Below are 23,628 nucleotides of genomic sequence, written 5' to 3'. Positions count from 1 at the left end.
ATGTTATAGCTCAAAGCCTGTCTGAATAAATATATATATTGGCTTCCTGTTAGAAGGAAGCCTGGCGCCTCTGGAAGAAGATTCCAGAGCCCGGGATCAGCTACAGAAGATGTCTCCTCTTGGGTTTCCACCAAATATACCCCAAAGAGTAGGATGTCTCCAAAGGATTTTGGCAAGCATTGCTGGCATTTCAAAAGGCCTTGGCCCAAACTGTGTACCCCTTTATAAATCATAAGCAGCACTTTGAATTGTAGTCAGAAATTTAGATGCTTTACTCTGCTAGGATGCCACTATTTCAGTTCCTTCCACGCCACAGTCTTGCTGGCTTCCTAAATACACTAATGCTAGTGTCAGTATTTTTTGCCTAGTGATGTTTCCCCTCTTGGCATGAATACAGGGTTCAGCATTGTGTAGAATTTTAAGTAATCAGTACTCATAGATACCAAACCAGTTAGTAAGGCACACTTTTTGCCTGCAAAAACGCCCAGGTTCAGTCTCTGGCTTCTTCAGGAAGGACTGGAGAGATCCCTAGCAGAAAGTCTGAAGAACTGCTGCCCATTAAGTAGCCTGCTTGCTTACTGTATTAACTTATGGGGTGGTTTATTGTCCTATGTAATTATTTGCCACTCTGAAGATATTCACACTGTGGATGCAGTTTTTTTCTCACTGAATTAAGAGTGCAACAAAATTAGCCTAGACCAATGTCATCTCCAAGTTTCCTGTTTCTAACATCTGTGCAAGTTAAGAAAGGCTTCAGTGAAGCACTGTACTTGTGTAGAAGCCTTTTCCAACTTTGGTTAGAGGTAGAGGAGACTCCACCAATCACGTAGTAGAAGAAGGCTGCAAAGAAACTCTCAGCCATTGAGAAGGTGGGATAGACTTCTATGCAGGTGCTCTTTTGGTTTTTGTAACTCCCAGAGGATGTTGAGAGGTGGTTGAGAAGCAGAGCAATGTGAAGCAAATGATTCCTTTTAGTCACACCTTAGAGAGTATTTCACTTGAAATTTCATCAAAGTGAAGTATCCCTCTGAGGACTTTCACAGTCTAATCAGTTTGCTTTTTTAAATATTTACTTGTGTAGATGTACCCATTCAACCTACCTATATTTGAATCAGCCCATTATGGCTTGCTTAATTAACCACAGTAAAAAAATCCTGGGATTTTGTATGAACATTAGACAGTGCAGATAATATGTGTAAGATGAAGATCTGATGCAGTATTAGGTAGATTCCTATGTTTTTCATGATTTATTGTTTTTCAGCCTCTTTGGTCAAACATATCTAGTTTCCTGAATTATTCTACTTATTCTTCCCATGTGTAGCTATTTTCCTGCTCCTACTACACCCTGACTTTAGTTTCATTTAATGGGAACTGATCCCTCAAAAATAATGTAATCTTCACTCCCAGAATTTGCAGTCAACTTTGTCTGTTGTTTATTGCTTTGTTAAAGATGCCTCTTAGGTAATTAAAAAGTTGAATTGCATCACTTAAGATTAAGATGCAGTGTAAATTGTATCTGTACAGAGTACAAGTTGGAGAGCTTAACATATCCATTGTCCTTGGATAATTGCTGCTATTGTTTAGGTGATCCATGATAATACACATAGTATAACGATTTACCTGTGTTGGCTCCAATTATTAAAGATATACAGGATATACTTAACGAAGTCAAGAAGGGAATTAATGCAATCAGTGATAAGTTTCACACGCTGGTCTCACTGAAGAATATCACTGCATTCATGGAAAATCTTGTAAAGAAGGCAAATGACTACAAGCCAGTTGTGGTCCAATATGATGGCTACAGGTAGGAAAAATTTCTCAATTTTTCATATGTTGCAGAATTACTTGGGGTGATATATGCATTCCATTTTAATAGACAGAAAGTCAGTTATAGAAAAAATGGTGTAGCTCAGAAGAAAAATGAGGCTTCTAGAAATGTCTGAGGTACTGTTTCAAGCATGTTGTTTGAATGACCAGCACCTCTAATTTGCAAAAGTTTAAGGATCTATTTAACCATTTAATCAGAATTTAATACTAGTTTTTATGCTCTGAGCTTGAATTGGGTCTTATTATTTTCATTACTTCCTTTAACTTCTAGTGCCTATGTTCATAATGCACTGAGCTACAAATGATCCAAGCACATTTTAGCCTAGGATGCAAACCCAGCTCATGCAGGTACTTTGTGGTTTAATGTGTTATGTACAGTACCTGAGAAAATTTGGTTACTTGAGGAAATTATAATCCTGGTTGGTAAACATCCCATTTGAACAAAATTAAGTCTGTTGTAGATGCTAGCACAGCACAGTCTTCCTTATTCTGATTTCAACTGAATTGAACTGATTTGACTCAACTGAGTGTATTTTCACCCCTTTCCTTCCTTCATTGTTTGAAGTCTGAGTGTTAACTAGTTGATTTCTTTCACTACAGGTGGGGTGTTGGCATCTGCCTTTGCTGCCTGCTGCTTGTAATAATTGCATTCAATGTGTTGGGTCTTTTGCTTGGTAGTCTTGGGCTAGATCCACATGGAATGCAATGGCCTACCAAACGGGGCTGCCTCTCCAACACCGGTGGAAACTTCTTTATGGCGTAAGAAATGTTCTCTCCTGTTCAATATAGGGAAATAACTGAAAATAACTTCTTTATATCCTTCCAGATCATAACCAAAAACACTGCTGATATTTTTATGTAATGTTAGTTGCTTTGGAGAATGTACTTTATAGAAAGTTTTCTAATTTTACACTTAGCATAGATTTCTATCAGGAAAACAGAGATTGGTACTATACACAAATGTCACTGTTAATGCCAAGGTACACTACTAAGTTGATAATGTCCTCTACTTGCCTCAGCACATTGTTTTCCTGTCTTGCTCTATGGATCTTCACACTAAAGTGGCACCATGAGAATATAAGACCCAACTGTAGAAGGTTCTATGGGTTGTTCACATCCAAATCAATAGTTGCAATGTAAACCTCTGATTAATTCTCATCTTTCATGACAGGAGTGTTGGATTCAGCTTTATATTTTCATGGTTGCTGATGTTGCTGGTTCTACTGCTATTTTTAGTTGGGGGCAATTCATACACGTTGGTGTGCCAGCCTTGGTCTAATGGAATTCTTCTTCAGGTAAGCCACCTAGGTTGCTATTGTACTCATAACTGCTAAGTGTCCCCTCATGGTTAGGAATGAGAAGACAAGGGGCTGCGTAGAGTTGGTTGATAATTGAAGTGGCACATAAGCCTAATAAAATAAATGCATAAATATTATGACAGAGGGGAAAAGGTTAATTCATGGTTATAGAATTAATAATCGTTTATTAATTTGCAATCTTTGTTTGCAGTTCCCTCTTTCAACTTTCATAAGTCATTGTTATTTCAGTCACTAGCTGCAGTAGTTTCAGCTTCGGGAGAGGAGAAAATACAGCTAGAGGGATCAGTAAAGAGTTTAAGAAAATTTAGAAAAGATTTCATCAGATGCTACTTATCTTTTTTCTAGTATCTGGACACATCTGGATTGTTCCCTGAATTAAATGTGAAGAAGGTCATGAATATGAAGGGTTCTGATGTAAACCTGACCAGCATATACAAGTGAGTGCCAAGCTGCTTGGGTGAACTGCCATTATGTTTGTCCTCAGTTTCCTTGTGAGGAAGGAGAATCTGGAGAGAACATAAATGTTGCAGGCTTAGTGAAATAGAATTTGGGGGGGGGGGTGTACAGAGGAAAACCTGTAATGAAATACATGGAAGCACTACACAGATTAAAGTATTTATAAATGAGTTAAAGCTTGCTAGAATAGCATATGAACCATATTCCCAGAATGTGGTCTCTGCACAAATCATGTGCTTTAAGTCCTACTTTGAAAGCTTTCTCCTAAGCAAGTCCCTTCAGTTTCCCCTTCCCAATGGATGAGCTCCTCTTACCCCATCCCATCCCTCCACCTCCATTGGTCCAGGATAGTCTATAGATCATCTAAGTCAGGGGTGTCAAACTCACAACGTCATGTGACGTGTCACAATGTATTGCGACTTTTTTGCCATTGCCGGCAATAGGGTGGGCACGGTTTCACCATGACGCATCCGGTCTGCAGGCTGATAGTTTGACACCCCTGACCTAAGTGATAGAACCAAGTTGAAACCGCTGAAAATAGTGTACATATTTTTGCTATCAGTGACCACAAAAGCTGAATTTTTCTCACCTGCTCCTTGCAAGGAAGAGGAAGACTTGTTTGTGTGTGCAAGTGATAGGAATGAATACAGGTAGTTCTTGACTTATGACCACAATTGAACCCAAAATTTCTGTTGCTAAGTGAGATATTTGTTAAGTGAGTTTTGCCTCATTTTACAACCTTTCTTGCCACAAGCAAATCACTGCAGTTGTCAAGTTAGTAAAATGGTTGTTAAGGAATCTGGCTTCCCCTTTGACTTTACTTGTCAGAAGGTTGCAAAAGGTGATTACATGACCCCAGGAAACTGCAACCATCATAAATATCAATTGGTTACCAAGCATCTGAATTTTGATCGCATGATCATGGGGATGCTGCAATGGTTGAAAGTGTGAAAAACGGTCATAAATTACTTTTTTCAGTGCCATTATAATTTTGAATGGTCATTAAATGAACTGTTGTGAGTCAAGGATTACCTGTAATGTGCCTGCTTCTACAGTAAGGCCATTCTGAAGATATCTGTGAAGATTCTCAATCATCTAGGTCAGAGCTTTTCAACCGGTGGCATGTGTACCACCTGTGGTACTTTGGCACATGGCAGGTGATTCACAACATCCTAGAGAAATGTAGCGGGGGAGGGGAATGAGCTGAAGAGACCCAAGCCTAAGGGAGAGGCAGCTGGACCTGCAGGACTGTCGGGCCTTGGCAGAAGCCCCAGGAGCACGGCAGGGCTCCAGCTGATTGACTCCAGCTGATTGCACTTCTGGAAGCAGCATGGAGCTGGAGGTGAACTGAAGAAAAGGGGGGGAGGGGGGGAGGAGAGGATATAAAAATAGATGTTTTTTGTGGGAAAGGGGAAAAAAGACAACAGGGAAAGAGAAGAAGACGGAGAAGAAACTGTGGAAGGAGAGCTCAGCAGGCAGGGAGGAAAAAGAAACAGGGGAGAAGCAGCAGCTGGTGCTGGAAGAAAAGGTCCCCTAGTTCGTTTTCTCCAGCCAAGAGAATACAATCAGCGCTGATGAAATGAAAAGCTGGCAGATGAGCATGTTGGAAAGGAGGTGGGTTTATTTTGGAAGCCAGTGGGTTCCTGGTCAACTGGCAGTTTGAATGGATTACCATAAGGATTTTTAATCCCTTTAAACAAATGTAATTAATTTTACCCCCTTGAGTCTGTCTATGGCTTTTAGCAAGTTTTCTTTGTAGGTAAACAGGCTTAATTTAAGGTTATAGCTTTTTGCAACTGCTGGAACTTGTTTGCTACATTGTTTAAACTGAGACAGGCCTGAGGCAGCTTAAAGGAAAAAAACACATAGTCAGTGTTTCTTTATTCTGGGAGGCTTTTGTGAGCCTTTCTTGCTTTGCACTTGATTCCTGTGTCTTTAAGGGTACAGGGAAAGGACTAGGTGTGTGTGTGTGCATTCTTACTACACTGTGGAAGGACAGCTCAGAAGGCAGGGAGGAAGAAGAGGAGAGGGGGAGAGGAAGAAGGGCCGACCAGTTAGCTCAGGGGTCTACAAACTTAGGAACTTTAAGACCCGTGGATTTCAACTCCCAGAATTTCTCAATCAGCCATGATGGTTGAGGAATTCTGGGAGTTGAAGTCAACAAGTCTTAAAAGTGCCAGGTTTGAAGATCCCTGAGCTAGGTGGTAGTGGTGCATATTAATAAACATGGATAAATTCGTCATACATTTGTCAATGCAAAGGGAACATGATTCAGCAAAGGAACAGCCACCAAAGAAATTAAAACCAGTACTTTTAAACTTTTTTCTATAGTTTGTAACATTTTATTAGATTATAGAATAAAATACAAAAGCAAATAGTAGGACACAGTGGGGAGGAAAAAGGGGGGGAAAGTGAGGGGGACAAGGGAAAAAGAACAGATTTCTTCTGTTGCAGTAAAAGGAAGCACTAACATTGAACCTCAAATTTTTACTTTTCCATAATATTATAAACTAGCCATTTCTATAACAACAAATGAATCTAATCAGTAAAACCCAAAATCCCCCCCCCCTTTTTTTAATTCATCAAGTTTTTGACACCTTGCTAAGCACTGGTGGTACTCAAATATTGTCATGTCCTAAAAGTGGTACAATCTGTGAAAAGGTTGAAAAGCCCTGATCTAGGTCATGGTTGTCCCAAATGTGTTTTTTTCCAAAAAGCAACTGGACTTTGTTAATGTTTCCTTTGACAACATTTTACTTCTCATTCAAGAAGCTTCTTCAGTTCAAAGAAAGTACTAAGAAAGCCCAGTTGGTTTTTTTTTGTTTTTGTTTTTTTGAAAAAAAAACCCACATTTGAGCCATTCTGAAGAGCTTTCTAGCTATGGACCAGAGGGATGGGGAGACCTAATGTGCAGGACTGGAGAGCTTGTTCTGTGGGGTAATGTTCTTATTCAATTTATCCTTCATATAATATTATGCATCCTGTTTTCCTCTTTTAAAGAAATTGTGAAGACAATGCACCCTTGTGGAGTACCCTTCACCTATACGAGACCATTTCTTTGAATGACACCTTCAACATCAGCAAGGTAAATGATGGCTCCCTATATAATGAATCAATCCAGTGATAGAGAAATGCCATCATTGGTTAACTTTTTGCTCCCAGACATCATCTTAGGGTTGTCACCAGGAATAGTTTAAGCATTTGGGAATAGGGCACAGCTACAGCCCTCTTGGACAGTTCTGGAGAATGTACTGCAGAACAAATGATGTTGTGCTCTGCATATACTCCTCTGGCATTTCTGTTTTTTTCTCTAGTACACTCAAGACATTGATTCAGCCTTGAATAAAACAAAAATCGATATTGGCTCTATTGAACTTCTGAAGGATGAACAAAAAAACAACTTGCTGAAACTGAGTTCAAAAGATGGGCCTCTGAATGTGGATTTTAACAGTACTCTTGAACAAGTAAGATGGAAAATAAAGAAAAGGTTTGTGAAAGAAAGGAAAAAAATTGATATAATTTCCTTCCCAGAACAGGAGCTCACCAGACATTCTTCTGTATTTGGTGGAGAATGGGTGATGTTCACATCTGTTGGGGAACACATTGCTGTTTCCTGGCAACAGGAGTTAAGAGTCTGTCACACAAGGATTCTGAGTTGATGTTGTCAAAGTAGTTTATTGGCAACTGCTCCAATTGTAGCTGTGTTTGGTGAAGCCCTGAGGTTCGCATCTATAGCCAAACAGTAGTTGAGAGAATATTTAAAATATGTACTTCTAAAGTTTTGTGTGGGGTTTTTAAACTGTTCTTTCTTTAACATGTACGGTATGTTTCTTTTGGGCATTTGGTATAGATTAACATCTCAATATAGTATAATAAAATAATAAAAATGCAATGAAAACATGTCATTCTTTATAAATAATAGTAACCACAATGAATAATTCAGCAGTGATCAGACAGGCCAACTTGATTGATCAATTTGCCTGCTAATGCTGCTATGAAGAGGAGAGACTTTACCTAGTCCTTAAAGGATAATCAGAAAACCTGATGTATTGGGATTGCTCTCCTGTCAGAAAACAGTCATAAAAATACCTATGTATCCAAAAGCAAATAATCTAATAGTTGCTAGTAGACATTTGAAAAATCTCTCTAGCAGTTCAGCAGAAAAGAGGGATAAAGTGAACTCACTCCTCCTAGTGACAGGATGAGGAAAAACAATAACATATATTAAAACATGAGTATTGACTAGTAAAATACAGTATGCAGAAATACTTAAAAGTAAATCTGCCTTCAATTCTATATTTAATTCATTCAAGTGTATTTTGCTTGCTTGACTTCTGTGTTCTCTTTTTCTCCTTTTTCTATAGCTTAACCAGAATCTGACCAAACAAGACCTGAATGTCTTGGCTAATAAATTGGAAAAACTGGCAGAAAGAGTGAGTAGTCTTTGGGCAAGGATACCCACATGGTCCTATATAACTGTCTTCCTCAACTTCTAAGATATACAGCAGATGTTATGGGAAATCCTTTTGAGTAGACATGGAATTTTGTAGATGCAGCTATTCTCCCAGCTGCCACTGGAAGATGTAAACTGATTGTGTTCTAAATTGTGTCTTGGAATGTGGCCTTTAAGTAGCTTTGGCAGTGAACTGCACAAAAATAATAAGAGATCAGGAAGTTCTGGATATTAATAATAAAAAACCCAGTATCCTATCTGATTCCCTACAACTCTGGACAGCTCACAAATAAATACATTTAATAAAATAAAAAAAATATGGCAAACACAACAGACCAGATGGAATGGGTCTCACTCTCCCTCACCAAAGGCATGGGTGATAGCCTTGAATTGCACCTTAAATCATACCCAGAAGCAAACTAGCAACCAGTGCAGCTTGTGAAGCAGAGATGTTACATGGGCACACAAAGGGGTGCACATCACTGCTCTTGCCATTGCATTTGGACCAGTTGAAGCTTCTGGAAAGTCTTCTAGATGTTTAAAGGGCTGTCAGTGTAGGGTGCATTGCAGTAGACAAACCATAAGATGACTAGGGCATGAACAACTATCTGAAGGGACTCCCAATCTAGGAAAGAGCAAAACTTGTACATCAGATGAAATTGTGCAAATACCCTCCTGGTACCAGCTAACACCTGCTCATCAAGCACGAGCTGCAAGTCCAGGAAGGTTCCCAGATTGCACACCAAATTTGAAGAGGAATGTTACCTCTTCCATGGTCAAAAATGGAATATGTCTGGGCTTAGAGAAAGGAAGAGAACCCCTCTAAAATTCCTCCCCCAATCCCTAATCCATGGAGTTATCTCCGAAGGATACCATGGTCAGTGATACTGAAAGCTGCTAAGAGATCAAGGAGCACATGATCTCCATCTTGGCTCAACCACATGCTCAATCAATAAGCGTGACCAAGGCTGTCTCAGTACTAAATCCTGGCCTGAAACTTCACTGAAACAATTGGAGTAGGACCTGTTTTAAACTAGAAGGTAGTTGTTGAGGTTGAGTGGAATGAAATGGGGCATTGAAATTACAGAGCACAAATGCTAATTGAATATGACTCCATGTCAAGTTTAATGAACACACACACACACACACACACTCATTCATTCATTTATTTTCAGACAACTGGTAACACAAGTCGCAATCTGCAACATCAAGCTGCTGAGTTGAAGAACATCCAAGATTGGATAAACCTCAAATTTCCTCCAGAAATTGTGAGTGTAGTTTCCCTTGTCTCTCTTTATCTTCTTTGATCAAACCTGGTATCACTGAATGAGGAATTTATTTTTTCTCTCCCTCAGCAAAACTTGAAGAGAAGCATCCAGAAGTTACAGAAATCTGCACCTCAAATTCCAGTAAGCAGGCTGGGTGGAAGTGAAAAACTGGAAAAGGGGAATTTGATTCTAGGGTTCCTAAAGATTTCTGTAAAGGACCTTCCTTGAGATATTTCAGATGTTCTGCTAAAGGCCAATTTGTTTGGGCCTTGGGATAGAAATATAAACTTGTCACTTCATATTACTAAATGCCAGCTGGGGAGTTCAGAAATTTATCTTGGCATAAAAAGGTTTCCAATGGGTGTGGAAGGTCCATCTATAGCATTAGAAGAGCTATTTGTGTGAAGCTGAATATCTTTGATTTAAAATGCTTATTAACATCATTCCCTTCATGTTTAATTTAATAAAATATATCAAAGGACTTGTTCCAGCTTTCAATATGCTGTGGGATATGCGATGCTAGGTGTGTAAGCTGTTTTTCTTGAGCAGACAGCTCAGATATACTTGAATAGAAACTTTTGAAAGAACCTAACACCAATGTATCCCACCAGAATCTGATAAACTTTACGCTGTCGGAAATAAATGACACCAATTCATTTATACAGCACGAAACAGAGGAAATCATAAACAGCGTAAGTCTTCATGAGTACCTTAGTATGTTTTTTTGTTTATTTATTTACTGTGTGAGTAAACTGTGCCAGTTGGCCCCAGTACTTTGGTCAGAACTGACATCAGCAATCTAAAGTGAGAAGTGGGACACAAAAACAGAGGTGGGGATGAGCAGAAGTGCCAGGATACAGTATGTTACTTCCTAGGGCTGTGCATGCTTAAAAAAAGGACTTAGAAAAAGTGCTTCAGACATTGCGGGAGTGCTCTTGTTCATTAAGTGGCCTGAAGGAAAATGCTGCTACTTTAAGGAATCCACTCATTAAGCTAATAGGTAGATTCCTTAGGCTAGCTTCAAATCCTGAAAAACATTGTGCTACTTTCATGAATATAGGTAGTTCTTGACTTATGACACAGTTGGGACCAGAATGTTGGTTGATAAACAATATTGTCATTAAGGAAGTCATCACATGATTGGATCCAATGTTATGATCATGTTTACTGCAGTCATTAAACAAATCATGTATCATTAAGAGGATCACATAGTCTTTAAGTGAGTCTGGCTTCCCCAATTGACTTTGCTTGTAGGAAAATGGCTGGGCAGGTCACAAATCTCAAATCACATGACTACAAGATACTGCAACCAGTTGTAAATGGGAGTGAGTTGTCAAGTGCCCAAATTGCATTCATGTGGCCATAGTGTCAAGCTATGAAGATTTCTTGCATTAGGACTGCCATGCTGCTTCTAGATTGCCTACACTTACGGGGAGTGGAAGGTTTGGAATGCACAGGTGGTTTCTATCAGTATGGGAAAGAAGGTCACCAGAGAGATGTTGTGGCTAACAGAGATTGTCTTCTCATAATAAATGCTTGAAGACTAATTGGACAATGTGACCTGAAGTGTCAGAGAGGGAGGGAAAATTTTACTCTTTTAATTATCTTTTTCCCGTCATATTGCCAGAGCTGGTTTTCCATTCTTTAGTGCTGGTATGCTTTGCCCAATAAAGTTTTGCATTAGAGATCAGGATGTCTCCAGCTTCATTGGGTTCTTCAACCAGAACCTTGATAAATAAGAGTTTTATCATGGTCTTAGCTTTGAGAACTGGTCATAAGGCACTTTTTCTAGGCTGTTGGAACTTCAGTCATTAAACAAATAGTCGTAAGTCCAGGACTACCTGTAGCAGTATGGTCCTGCTTCTTATGCTTGCCTGAAATCTGAAGAAGTTATTGAGTACCTAATTTAAGCATGGAGAACCTTATTACCTCTAGCAGATCTTGCATGAAAGAACTCTGCTTGCTCTCTCCTTTTCTCCCTGCCCCCTGAGTTTTCTAGAGCTTCATTTCCATTCATGGACATACAGGATATTTATGCTCCAAAACTCACGGATCTGCAATGCAGTTTATACAGGATATTTACACCAAAACCGAACCATTTCCTGATTTTGAACCCATCCTCTTCTCTATTTCCATCTAGGAGATCAAGACTTTTATACTGCACATACTGAATTATTTTTCCTCTTATGTGAGCTGGGCTCAGCGTGTTGTAAGTACTATCAATTATTTCTAGTGGAATAAGGACGGACTTGCTGGATTTACACTTTTATCTTGCCAAGTACAGTTATCTGTACTTGTTCAAACCCTTACCAAACAACATGTAAATTTAGAGGCATGACTATTTTTTAATCCAAGAACCTTTCCATTCCCTTGGTATGTTGTATGAAGATCATTAGAATTGTTTGATGAGCCAGAAAAAACTTATCTATTTGTTTCAATATACCCATTGTGCTTTGTTAATCTGGATTTAAGCATGTTGTATGAGAGCAGCCATTAGGTTTTTTTTCCTTATTTTTTAAAATGAAAATGCAGAATACAGTTATTGAGGGATTGAACTTTTCTTTCTGGGTTGGAAAAGAAATTGTAGATTTCAAAATATATGGTGATCAAATAATGAAAATTGTTGTCCAGAAGAAGACCAGGGTTTGGTTTTCTCTGATGAAACTTCTCTAATGAAATGTTTTGTTTTGCTTTTAAATCTTTGTTCCGACAGATCATGGGACAATTGGGTCGTTGCGGCCCTGTAGCCTGGGCACTGGACAGCATGAATACCGTTGTCTGCAATTACCTTGTTGATTCTTTGGTGAGGAAATCAATACTTATCAGAGAGCATTAATTGAGATATAGGATTGCTAATCATGTCAACCTGAATTTAAGGCAAGAGATAGTGTTACAGAGGGTGTAACACTAAATTGTAAATAAGAGAGCATATCATTATAGTTGTCTTGGTGGTCAGTTTGTTGTAATGTCTTAATTTTGAGAAAAAAAATGTAGGGAAACATTAGAGGTGCATATGCACACATGAAAGCTATGCCTTCTGAATAGAAAGGGGAGTAGGAGGTACATAAAGAAGGCTCTAGTGCGTGTTAGGACCAGAATGTGCAAATACTTAACTGTTTGAGGATATGTCCATTATTAGAGATACTGTATTTCTCTTGGCAGTCTCAACCAACTAAATCTGTACTGAAACACTTGAAGCATTGCCTCCAACACTTCATCCCTTCTCTTTCCCCCTCCTAGAATGCCTTCTGGTTCAGTCTGGCCTGGTGCACAATCTTTCTGTTGCCAAGTATCATCTTGGCTGTGCGGCTTGCCAAGTTTTATCGTCGAATGAGCGTCGATGACATATATCAGTAAGGATGATTTATTATGTAATAGGGGATGCTGCCATGGCTGTGGGCTTCAGCCTTTCATTTTCCCAATATTGTCTATGAACTAGCTTGAAAATTTCTTCAGAATCATCTGTGCAAGTACCCCCAACTTCTTGGGGCTACATTTCCTAGGAGAACTGCTTCAGAAATGTGATCTTGCTATAGCATACCTGGAGACTATTTTCCCTGCCTCTCTTTGTGATGATGTCCAGTTCAATCACTACTTTGTCATTGACACTATCCCTTTCTTTCTATTAGGGATGAGATTGAGATTATCGAAAACTTTGAACTGTGAGTATCTTTCCATAGCTGTGATCAATCTTTGCTAGGCAGCATTGTAGTTCAAGCAAATGTCAGTATTAAGCTAAAGAAGAGCCATTTAATTAGCCACTAGAGCAGGGGTGTCAAACTGCCGGCCTCCAGGCCAGATGCGTCATAGCGAAACCGCGCCCACCCCATTGGTGGCAATGGCAAAAAAAGTTGTGATACGTCATGACACGACATGTGACGTTGCGAGTTTGACACCCTGCACTAGAGCGTGAAAGCCATTTGGGGTGTAGAGAATACCAAACAGTGTAGGCAGCTCCTTGTTCTGGTGTTAATACTTAAAAAGAAAATGACCGTAATGGTCTGTAGAGTGGGACACAGCCATCATTACAATACTAGAAGTCAGTGATGGCAAACCTTTTAGAGACCGAGTGTCCAAAAACTGGCCCCGCCCCTGCTCTACCCCCTGCCCCGCCCCCCACCTGCCTGCAGGGCCATTCACCGCCTCCAAGGCCCACTGCAGATCGCCCAGGCAGCCCAGCAGCGCCATGGCGGCCACGCCCTCTGCCTGCGCCCCGCAGCATTAACTCTGCAGGATGGGGCAAGAGGGCAGAGTCTTGTCTACGCTGCCTGGCTGCCATGTCCTTGGCTGTGCTGCTCCGTGTGGGCCACGCTCGGGGGCGACTCTCCTCCAGGGTGGCTGCTGGTGAGGGGGTCGTGGGGGGAGGCAAGGCTGGGGCAATGGCATGTGTGCCCACAGAGAGGGCTCCGAGTGCTGCCTCTGGCATGCGTGCCATAGGTTCGCCACCACTGCTATAAGTTTTGCATGCTGACTTCATTTGCAAACAAATAATGTTTGGGATGCTAAATAGTAGTGTGGTGGTATATTTATCAGGGTAGACAGGATTTTTAAAGCCCTGTCTTAGAATGAACCTATAGTGAGGGATTGAGAGCTGCCAAACAACAACAAAATCCTTAAAGTTTCTTACTTCCATATCATCCTTACTCTTATTGTTGCTTACCAACCATCAAGGTTCAATTTTCTTAATTTCTTCTTCTTCTTTTCCCATTATAGGTCAAGGCAAAACACATTCAAAATGCCCCGGGCTGAGCTGAAGAAATAACTTTTTTTCCCCCAGCATTCCATCTCTGAGCTGCTATGAAGACAGCAATGGTCTAGAGAATTCTTGGGTTTCTCTTCACATTGTGCAATGTGTGGATCTTTGCCACAATTTTTCCCTGAACAAGTTTGTAAGATGGCAGTAACTTTTCCCCTACAAAAGAGACTACTGTGCCATAAGCTCTGTCACAGAGAAGTGTAGTATGGCTGTACGCTCAGGGTATCAACAGGGTTGTGCTCTGTTATAGAGATTAGGCTTGCAGTCTTAATGCTGTCCATACTCAAGAGGCTGCATTCTACTGAATTACTATACAGATCTCCAATATATAGCAAAACATCCTTACAGTAATACTTTGACCCTCAGCAGATTTAGAAATTTTTGCTGTATTAAGCTGAATTGCAAATAGTGCCTTGCTGGATACCTACTCCATACCTACTCTAAAGGTTAATACTCTGGAAGAGAAAGCAAATATGAGCCATAATGAAATACTACTGAGCAGTTCTGTATCAGGAAGAAAGAATTGCCTTAAATTTTATCTAGAGCACTTTGAAGAGTTTGTCTTGTGCTTCAGTACATCATTGCAATCTACAGATGTATGTTTCTCTCTTTTCCCCTTCCTCACATTCTCCAATACTTGATTTGCATATTTTGGGCATTTATCTCCTCCCCAATAATACTGAACCATGAATTTGTCAGAAATGTGATTCTCATGAGAATGGGGGAAATTCTCTCATCAGGTGAATAGAATTAGTAATATTTATTATGAAATTAGTAATAGGAATGAATGCATTTAGATTAATGCAAAATGAATAATGAAAAGATGATACGATAACCATTTGGAAGAGGAACAACACGAGGATTCTATTCCTTTTAGATTAGTCTTGTCTGATCTGTGGCACTCCAGATGTGTGACATAATTCCTAGTCAGTATTAGAAATTTGAAGTTTAGGGAAAGACTGGACTAGTAGCAGATAATACAGGTAGTCCTCAACTTACAACAGTTCACTTAATGATCTTTGAAAGTTACAATGGCACTGAAAAAAATGACATGACTATTTTTCACACTTGTGACCAATTCAGCATCTCCATGGTCATGTGATCAAAATTCAGACACTTGGCAACAGATTCATATTTATGTCAATTGCAGTGTGCTGGAGTCATGTGATCACCATATGCGACCTTCTGACAAATTAGCTTTTAGAAGAATTTGTGAAGGATTACTTAAAACAATAGTAACAAATGAAATCTCATTAATCAAGGAAAAATGAAAACATTACATAAAATGTAACTATCTCATCCAGATATTGGGTGTGGGGGGTGGCTCATATTTCAATTTTTTGGAGCAACATGCAAACAATCAAGAGTTTAATATACACATTCTCACTTTTACTTACTCACTGCTACGACATCATTAAGATTGACCTTGTCTTAGCAAATTATCTACAACTCCATTTCTTTTTTTTCTAAGGGGTTTATGAAAACCTACAATATATGGGAAGCAATTCAAGATAGCATGCTATCACTTAGCCTAGGACAGTAATTGTTCCTAGCAGCTTTTGTCTTACTTAAATTATGTCTTATTTCCACTAAATTTCATAAAGATATTTTCAGTTGCCTGAATTATATGATTTCTATTATATAATAAATTTTATTTGATTCTATGGAAGACCAGGAGTGAAAAAGACTAATCTAGAGTGAAAATTACACTACTCCCCTCCTCCCTAACTACTTTGCCAAGAAAGATACTTGAATCTGTACAAATGCTTTTGCTTCTCATTTGAATGAATATAATTATTTTTATTAATGTATTGTTTTTCGTTTGTAAATTCAAGGAAATTATATTTTTCATAGCTTTTATAGGATTTGAGGTAGGCCTTGGATACTTAGCATTTATAAATTGTTGTTCCCCAAGAATGACATCTTGCTGTTACTGGAATTGCAGTGTTAAATATTAACATAAATCAAGAACAAATAATCAGGATATCAGTTTTGGACCTTGCTTGAAAATTAGCTGGCTGCCCCTGGCTGCCACAGTGTAAGAAGGAAATCCCAAATGGTCAGGAAGCTGTTTTGTTGGACTCGAAATATTTTAATAAAAGAAACCATACTTTCTAATGCTGCTGTTAAATATAACTTTGGTGTATTTTTGTAATGATGTGACAAATGCTTATTCAACAGGAATTTACCTGTCTCAAAATTCAATAGTTGACCAAGCCAGAACATTCACTAAGATAGCTGTTTTATCAAATTAATAATTGTAACAATTGTTTTCTTGATGTTTTGCACTCACTTCCAACTCCCCTCCCATCATATTATGAAAGCTAGTATCAGATCAGTTATGTTAAGAGACACTTAATCAACTCTTCCCCAAACATTCAAGAGACACTTAATCAACTCTTCCCTGAACATTCCAGTTAGATAAGGCAGGGATATTCCCAGTTTTATAGAAGAAACTGGGAAACTAAGATTACAGCTCTTATGTTAGGCTCAAGAGACAAAGAGATCCTGCTAGCAGTTTGCTTGCTGTATTTTTTCTTCCCAGACGTGGTTTTTTTCTCTTAGTTGACATTCTTCCAGGTCAGACTATGAATTATCTACTAATGTTGGTCCCCATTAACAAGAGACTCAGACTGAATTAACAAAAATACTAGAGAAGATACAGCTGGGAGTATATAATGCTTATTCATTAAAATTATTCATTAAAAAGGAGCCTTAAAAGCCTACTATTTCTCTGCCAAGGTACTCAAGATAGGCACGGTACAAAGCATCCAGGCAAATCTTAAGGCTGTTTATCCTTTCACCCCTACTTCATGAGAACAAAGAGCCAACCCCTGTTTGAAGTCCAGCACTAACAAAGAATCCCATTAGTCTGTAGAGAGGACAAAGAAGCCTGCCTCTTTATAATCAAAGGGGGCATTTTACAGTAATTTTCAACTCTTAAAATAACTTTAAAATGGCTCTGGAATGAGGAAGCTTGAGGTTTTTTGAAAAATATGCACCTGTAAAAAGTAGCAGATATTGTAGATTTGGGATGGCCAGTTTGGTACGAGCCAAATGTTTTGTGTTCTTTCATCACCTGTGCCTCCCTTGTTTGCTTCTGACAGAATAAAAGGGAGACTTAAGAGTAGCTCTTGACTTCTCCTGCATGTCTGTCTGCTACTCTAGAAAGGGGAAGCTCACAGCTGGAAAGAAAAATATTTGCTTTACACTAAAACCCCCAGATTGCCAAGGCAGTGAAGGCCACTCAAGCCTAGTTAATGGATACGTTAACTTTCATTCACATTTCTCAGATATTAGGGCAGAGCCTTTCCCTACTAAACAATCGCTCAGAAAACTTTCCAATCTGTAGGACAGGGCAACATAATTAACAGCATAAACAGTAGACAAAGTATCTGCTCACAACCATCTTTTCAAAATGGGTGGGAAACCTGTGACCCTCCTTAATTTCTAGCATTTCTGAGCCTTAATCAAACTGCTTGTGATTCCAAAGATTTCAGCAATTTTGGGAGGGCTTCAGATTCTCCATCTCTTAACAGTTTTCATGCGGATCCCATTGCCTTTCAAATCAAAAGTTGGCAGCAAAGCAGCTGTTAAACTCACTCTGATACGGAGAACTGAAGTAGCGTAGCTCTTATTACATTCAACAAGCTACCTCCTTTTTAGATTATATCAGGGAAAATATGCATTTTTAAAAACAATCCTGTCAGTTTCATGAGAATTAAAATGATGCTGTATCACCAACTACCTACACATAGAAAAAATGTTCATGGTTAGACCACTTAAGGATTCCTCTATTTCTGTTTATGTAGAAAAAGGCCCTATCATTATGCATGTAGGACATGATGCCAGAAATTGCAGCATAGCAACGTTTGGAAGGCGTAAATTCTCAATCTCTCATGGAGAGGGTCAGTTTTACTTAAAAGGGTAATTAGTCTTAAGCAGAAGTGGAGTAAGAACATTGTCAGGAGTTGCATTACAATAGCACCTCGTTTCAAGTCTTGCCATTTTAAAGCAAAGAAGAATTTGCTTAATATGAAATGGAGCATTAGGGAGAATTATACTTTCTTACAAAGAAATATGGCACAAATTATTATAGTGAATCTTTTCCACTCTTCTAAAAAGCAGGGGACAAAGGTGTGCTTAGATAAATGCAGTCAAAACAGCAGGACTTCCCCTGCTTGAAATAAATATTGCATAAATCTGTGATATACCTGAGGAGTAATTATTTTCAGAGAAGCAGCAACTGATGATTACATTTAGGGAGTTTCAAAAGCATTAGTTTAGGAGGAAGTAAGGCTGGCAAATGAAACTTTTAGGGTTATTATCAAAAACCTCTCTCCTCATGAAATAACAGTTTAGAGAAACCTTCTCCAACCAGATGTCTTCAGATGCCTTAGACTAAAATAATCATCAACACTAATCCACATAAAGCCAAGGGTATTGGAGGAAGACTATTTCTGAGCACAAACACTGCTACTCCTCAGTGACCCTCAGATACAAATATAGTTGATGAATAAAGATGGGCATGTTATCAGAATATCAACCAGTCCCATAATATTATTCATTAAGGGATGGGAGTACACCAGCAGTAATATTTCAAATTTTACTGAAACAATTATGGCATTGATATGCAGCTGCCCCCAACTGATGCCCTCCAGATGTTCTAGAAATACTGTACAATCCAGAACTCTCATTTTGAGAATTATAATCCCAATATATCTGAAAGGTTAAGGAAGAGATGCCTTTATTTACCCTAGTTTAAAGATATAAAATGTTTCCAATCCTTCCTAGAAGCTCTGCACTCTTCCAAACAAAGTCATTGACAATACATGATTCTGTGATTTAACTTCCCACTTTAACTGGATGAGCTTGGAATATAAAGACTGCAGCTCCTGATTTTGCAGAACCATTTTTAAATACCATTTTACGTGTTCTAATTGTGACACGATAAAAACTACGTTTGGTTTTGAAAGAAGGTTAGCTCTTCCTGGTAATCTGCTTTCGGAAGAGACTGCTGGTTTCTGGGTGGTGTTGGTGGGGGAAAGGATGGGACCTGTAAGACATGTCCAAAAATTTCATTCTGGAATGTTTGATTCTGTGCCAGTCTGTACAACAGTGGTTTGAGCAGGGCAATAGTAAGTTGGGATGACCCATCTTCTGCAAAAGGAAATGGACTGAGCTCAGCTGATGCTAGATTTTGCTGAATAATGCTCAGGACATCAGGGGCACTCATATCTGCAGGGCAGAGCTCCCACAACTTGTCCAAGTAGGGGTCCAGGGCCCGGTGCCGGGAAAACTCCCCCAGGAGATTAATAAAAATCTCTTTGTTTAGCAAAGGGCTCAACAAGGAGAATTTCTCTGCTGTCTCCATCACATGCTGCCATCTCCCATATTGGATAAGGAGACCCATGGCTTGGAGGATTGCTTTGGGCCTCTGGCTACAGAGCAAGAGCTCAATTTTCATTTCTCCATCTGCTACTGGACATCTGGCACACCTTGGCAGTACAGCTAGTGCTCTCTTATAAAGGGGCACACCACCCTCGGGCCCTTCTTTGCTTTTATAAGTCCAGGGGGCACCCAAATACTGCTGGGATAGCTCTACAAAGTGAGGCAACCATTTAGGCCTGAACTCAAGAAGAGAAAGACAGACAAGTTCAAAGAAGGGGAATACTCCATTGAGGGGGCTTTCTTCTTGCTTACTTGGGCTAAGAGTAGCTCCCCCCAGAATTTTTTTCCACACATCTGGAGTGGCTCTAGCTACCAGCATGCCAGCCCCATTCTCTTGTAGCTGGAGATGGTTCTGGATAGCTTTCCAAAAAGCCCCAGGGAAAGCTGTGAATACGACATTCAGGTACGCCAAGTCCTCTCTGTTCAAGTCCAAGCGAAGAAGGCGACTGAGTTCTTGTTCCACCAGTGCTTCACCATAGGTCTTTACCTCACTTTCTGAAGATTGAACCACACGCAACTTGAGGAACTCCAGGTCTTGATAATTCTGCAGTTCTAATTGCATTGTGCCCAGGAGCTTGGTATAAGATTCCGGGAGGGCCCGGAGCTTTTTTCCTTTGGGATCAAGACTATAGCACAGGATGGAAGAGAGTGCCACAGGAGCCTGAAACATGCCCCCCTTCTTCAGTTTCTCCACAGTGAGTTGGGAACTGCTGAGACTCCGTCTTTGATAGTATTTGCAGGCTTCTTCAAACACCATCTGCACAAGGTTGGGTTGTGACTGGCAGCCTTGATCAGAGTCTGAGAAGTCAAGAGTATAAATGCCATCCTGAGCAAGGAGCTGGATTTCTTCTTCTACGGTAGGAGAGTCCAAAAAGTGTACTCTTTCAGTGCTCAGGACTTTGTTTTCTATCAACTCTCTACTGTTCAAATCCACAAGATAAAGAGTCTCCTTCAGCAAGCAAGCCAGGATGCCCCCAAATACCTTTAATTGGACCTGCTCTCCTGAAGACAAAATGCCTCCTGAAAAGTCAAAGACAGGTCGCCACACGCCATTAGGTTGGACTCCCTGTATTGTGCCTGTTTGCGTGATCAAGAGCAGCTCTCCGCAATTGGATAGGGCGCAGCTGTGTACAGCCAAATTTTTCATGGATTCCAAGAATCCCACGTAACTCAGCATTAGCTTTTTGAAGTCTACATCGCTGCCTGCATGTGAGGCTTTTAGGGAAACGCACGGACCATGTGGTGCAGCAATAACAATATCAGCCATTTCAGGTCGCCAGATGAGGACAAACTTGGCTATTCCTGGGAAGGTGGCTGGGGTGGGGACAAGGAAGACTCCAGAGGGTTTGGCCAAGACTTGGTAAACAGGGCTATTGTGCAAGATAACCCTGAGAGGGCTCAGCTGGACACCCTGCTCTCCAATCTGAAGGCCTCGAACACAAATACAATACTGGAAGGCTCTTCTCTCAGGAGTCAGCTGAGCATCCAAAGGAGGCCTCTCTTCACACCACACAAGCTGTTCCCCCAAGCTGCAAATGGAGACAATCCGAGCACGGGCTCCATGGCACAGTTCCAGACTCTGCAGCAAATGCCATCCCGCGGTGGGCACAAAGCGCCAGACTTCGGTCCTGCCTTGCTCCCAAATGATAGCCAACACCCAGGAGGCAGTTGTGGCAGGGCTTTCCAAGAAAAGCAGCTCCACTACTGCGGGTTGAGGTGGCTTCCAGGTCCTCTCCAGCTCCCCTCCATCGAGCCCCAGGCGCTGAAAAGCCACCACTCGAGGCTGGGTGGCCGGCTGGTTCCACAGGAGAAGCAGATGGTGCTTGTCGGGGCTGGTTAGGATGCGGCTGGGAGGCTCCCCAGAACGACGCTGATCCAGCAGCTCCCGCAGCCAGCGGCCTCGAACATAGTCACTCCAGTCCGAGACCTGCCGAAGCTCCACCGCTCCCTTCATTTTGGGATGTCCGGAGCGGCTGCCGACCACATAGGGCCGGAAAAAAGGCTGACGAGCGGTACTAGGCCAAGCTTCACCGACCCCCGAGGCAAACGAGGCGTTATCTTATTCCGGCTTCTTGCAGCGGAGAGAGAAACAGGGTCCTCGCAACTCTTCCCGCCGATTCTAGCGCTCCTGGATCTGCGTTATTAATACGCACCCCCTTTTTTTTCCGACAAAGGCGTGTGAGCAATTCGACGCCCTTCCCTCCAGCCTCTAATAACCAGTCGCTTTACAGTAACCTTAGCTGAAGCTTTCAAACCTCGCTCTATTCAAGTTGCCGCGCCCCGCTCGCTATTCTCACTGCCTCTTATGGTTTCGGGCTCCGACTCTCTCGGCAGTGCCTACTCCAAAAGTCCGCGTTGCCCTCTCTCTCGTTCACACGAGCGCGGAATTCCGCTTGAGCTGCTGGCGCTCAGACGGCGTAGTTGTTTCTAGGCGCCTTAGCTCTCCCGGAACAGGCCAAACGCCAGACTCCGGCTCGCTCCAGCCGTTTCTTCCGCAAAGCAGCACCCCAGGAAATCCACCAGCCCCTCCGCAGTTCAGAAATAGCCAGCGCCGAATGCCTGCTTATTGCAATCACGAGGTCTTTCGTTTCCGGACTGAGGCACTCCCCTCCGGTACTTCGGCACCAAATCCGAACTCCCTACAATTCTTCTACTTCCGTCTCTGCCCGATGAGGTTAAAAGCTGGCCGCCCCAATTAAGCTGCCTTTTGGTAGCGCGAAGGGCCCGGAGGAAAACGAGAACTCTTGAGTTAAAGGGACGATGCGTCGGTGGGCGGGGAAGCACCAACTGCGCACACTTAGGCGCAAAGAGTTCAGCCTAAATTTTGCTGTTAGTGCTAAGGTTGAGTAGAGCTTTATTGTTAAATCAAGAAGAGTAGACAAAAAGGAATCACTCAGAAAACTAGTACCGGTAATACCTTCTGCCCATCCCTGATGAAGAAACAAATTACTAAGAAGGAAGATTTGGATTATGTGTAAGTTTTGGAATCTGTTGACAAAATTTTGTTTTCTACCTGCAGCTTAAAATGCTGGTTAATGACATTTTTCTCCAAAAGTATGCATAGCATTGTTGCTTTAATTGCATTCAAGATTAACAATTTTTCCTCATAACAATTGCAACATATGTGCTTCACTGTAGCCTCTTTTCAAGACAATTAGATCACTAGGAGATCTGCTTTAGCATATTGTCATGGTTATAGATCTACTCAAAGTTGTGGTCAAATCTCTTCTGGTGATTAGTTGGCATCCATACCACCATTTTTCCTGTCAAATAAATGGAAAATAAGAACTTTTCCCTGCTTCCCCACTTTTAAAAAATTTAAGTTCAGCAGAATTGGGTATATCTGTTTTATAATCTTTATATGTTTTAATCCTATGTTGGAAATAATATTTAACTGCAAATAAAAATCCATTAAAACTGAATTTTCAATTCCTGCAATCAGCTTTAGGTTTACAATGTTTTCTGATGACCCAGTGAGTTGTGGGTGACATTATAAGCCATTATAAAATTGGCTTTCAGAGATTATAGCAATAACATAATAGTCCCATATTTTGAAGTGTATATGGAATTGCAAACAAAATACATAAGCACTTTGACCCATGGATACTAGTGGGCTTTCAGCAAAAAAATATCCACACCCAGCAATGAAGAATGCATTCAGGCCACAATCTATTTCGGGTTGACTCTGACCAATAGACCATGGCTGAAATATGTGGCTCAACTTTTGGATTCTCCTATTTTTTTCCATTTGATGCATTTGCAATCACTGGCCTGAAGGAGAGTTCTGAGGTAACCAAAAACTTCACTCTCCTCTAACATTTTTGATTAGTCATTGTGGGAAGAATCCAGAGAAAGAAATATTTTGGGAAATATTAAAAAGGCAAAATGTATTTATCCAAAGCACGGGTGTCAAACTCGTGACGTCACCCGATGTGTCACAATGTATCATGACTTTTTTCCCATTGCCGGCAATGGGGTGGGTACGGTTTTGGCATGATGCATTCGGCCTGTGGGCCAGCAGTTTGACACCCCTGATCCAAAGGAATAATGGAGAAGATCTTAAAGGGAGAAAAGCAAGCCCAGTTTTCTTAATAGCCC

At 40.7% G+C, this 23,628-nt stretch overlaps 2 protein-coding genes across 2 annotated transcripts in view; one reads left to right on the top strand and one right to left on the bottom strand.

Annotated features, from left to right (window-relative positions):
- LOC107285586 (prominin-1-A) overlaps positions 1-15,082 on the top strand; it is a gene marked incomplete at its 3' end in the record, with an annotated part of 32,294 nt that extends 17,212 nt beyond the window's left edge. The window contains 15 exon segments of the mRNA XM_029283705.1: positions 1,645-1,804; positions 2,428-2,586; positions 2,999-3,122; positions 3,492-3,583; positions 6,603-6,687; positions 6,917-7,066; positions 7,967-8,035; positions 9,231-9,323; positions 9,411-9,464; positions 9,935-10,015; positions 11,464-11,532; positions 12,037-12,126; positions 12,564-12,676; positions 12,953-12,985; positions 14,037-15,082. Of these exon segments, the coding sequence (XP_029139538.1) occupies positions 1,645-1,804; positions 2,428-2,586; positions 2,999-3,122; positions 3,492-3,583; positions 6,603-6,687; positions 6,917-7,066; positions 7,967-8,035; positions 9,231-9,323; positions 9,411-9,464; positions 9,935-10,015; positions 11,464-11,532; positions 12,037-12,126; positions 12,564-12,676; positions 12,953-12,985; positions 14,037-14,085 (1,421 nt within the window).
- A 3,651-nt stretch (positions 15,083-18,733) lies between these two features.
- On the bottom strand, positions 18,734-21,484 carry HPS6 (HPS6 biogenesis of lysosomal organelles complex 2 subunit 3). Its single transcript, XM_015813795.1, has one exon. The coding sequence runs from the start codon at positions 21,482-21,484 to the stop codon at positions 19,037-19,039; it is 2,448 nt and encodes an 815-aa protein (XP_015669281.1). The 3' UTR covers positions 18,734-19,036.
- Positions 21,485-23,628: the final 2,144 nt, after the last annotated feature.

Source organism: Protobothrops mucrosquamatus, unplaced genomic scaffold (genome assembly GCF_001527695.2).
Source record: "Protobothrops mucrosquamatus isolate PMUCROS unplaced genomic scaffold, P.Mucros_1.0 scaffold195, whole genome shotgun sequence".
In the NCBI taxonomy this organism is placed as follows: Eukaryota; Metazoa; Chordata; class Lepidosauria; order Squamata; family Viperidae; genus Protobothrops; species Protobothrops mucrosquamatus.
This window is presented reverse-complemented; position numbering and strand designations above follow the sequence as displayed.

Coding starts and splice junctions, on each gene's coding strand:
- HPS6 (XM_015813795.1), bottom strand. CDS start 21,484: ATGAAGGGAGCGGTGGAGCTTCGGCAGGTCTCGGACTGGAGTGACTAT.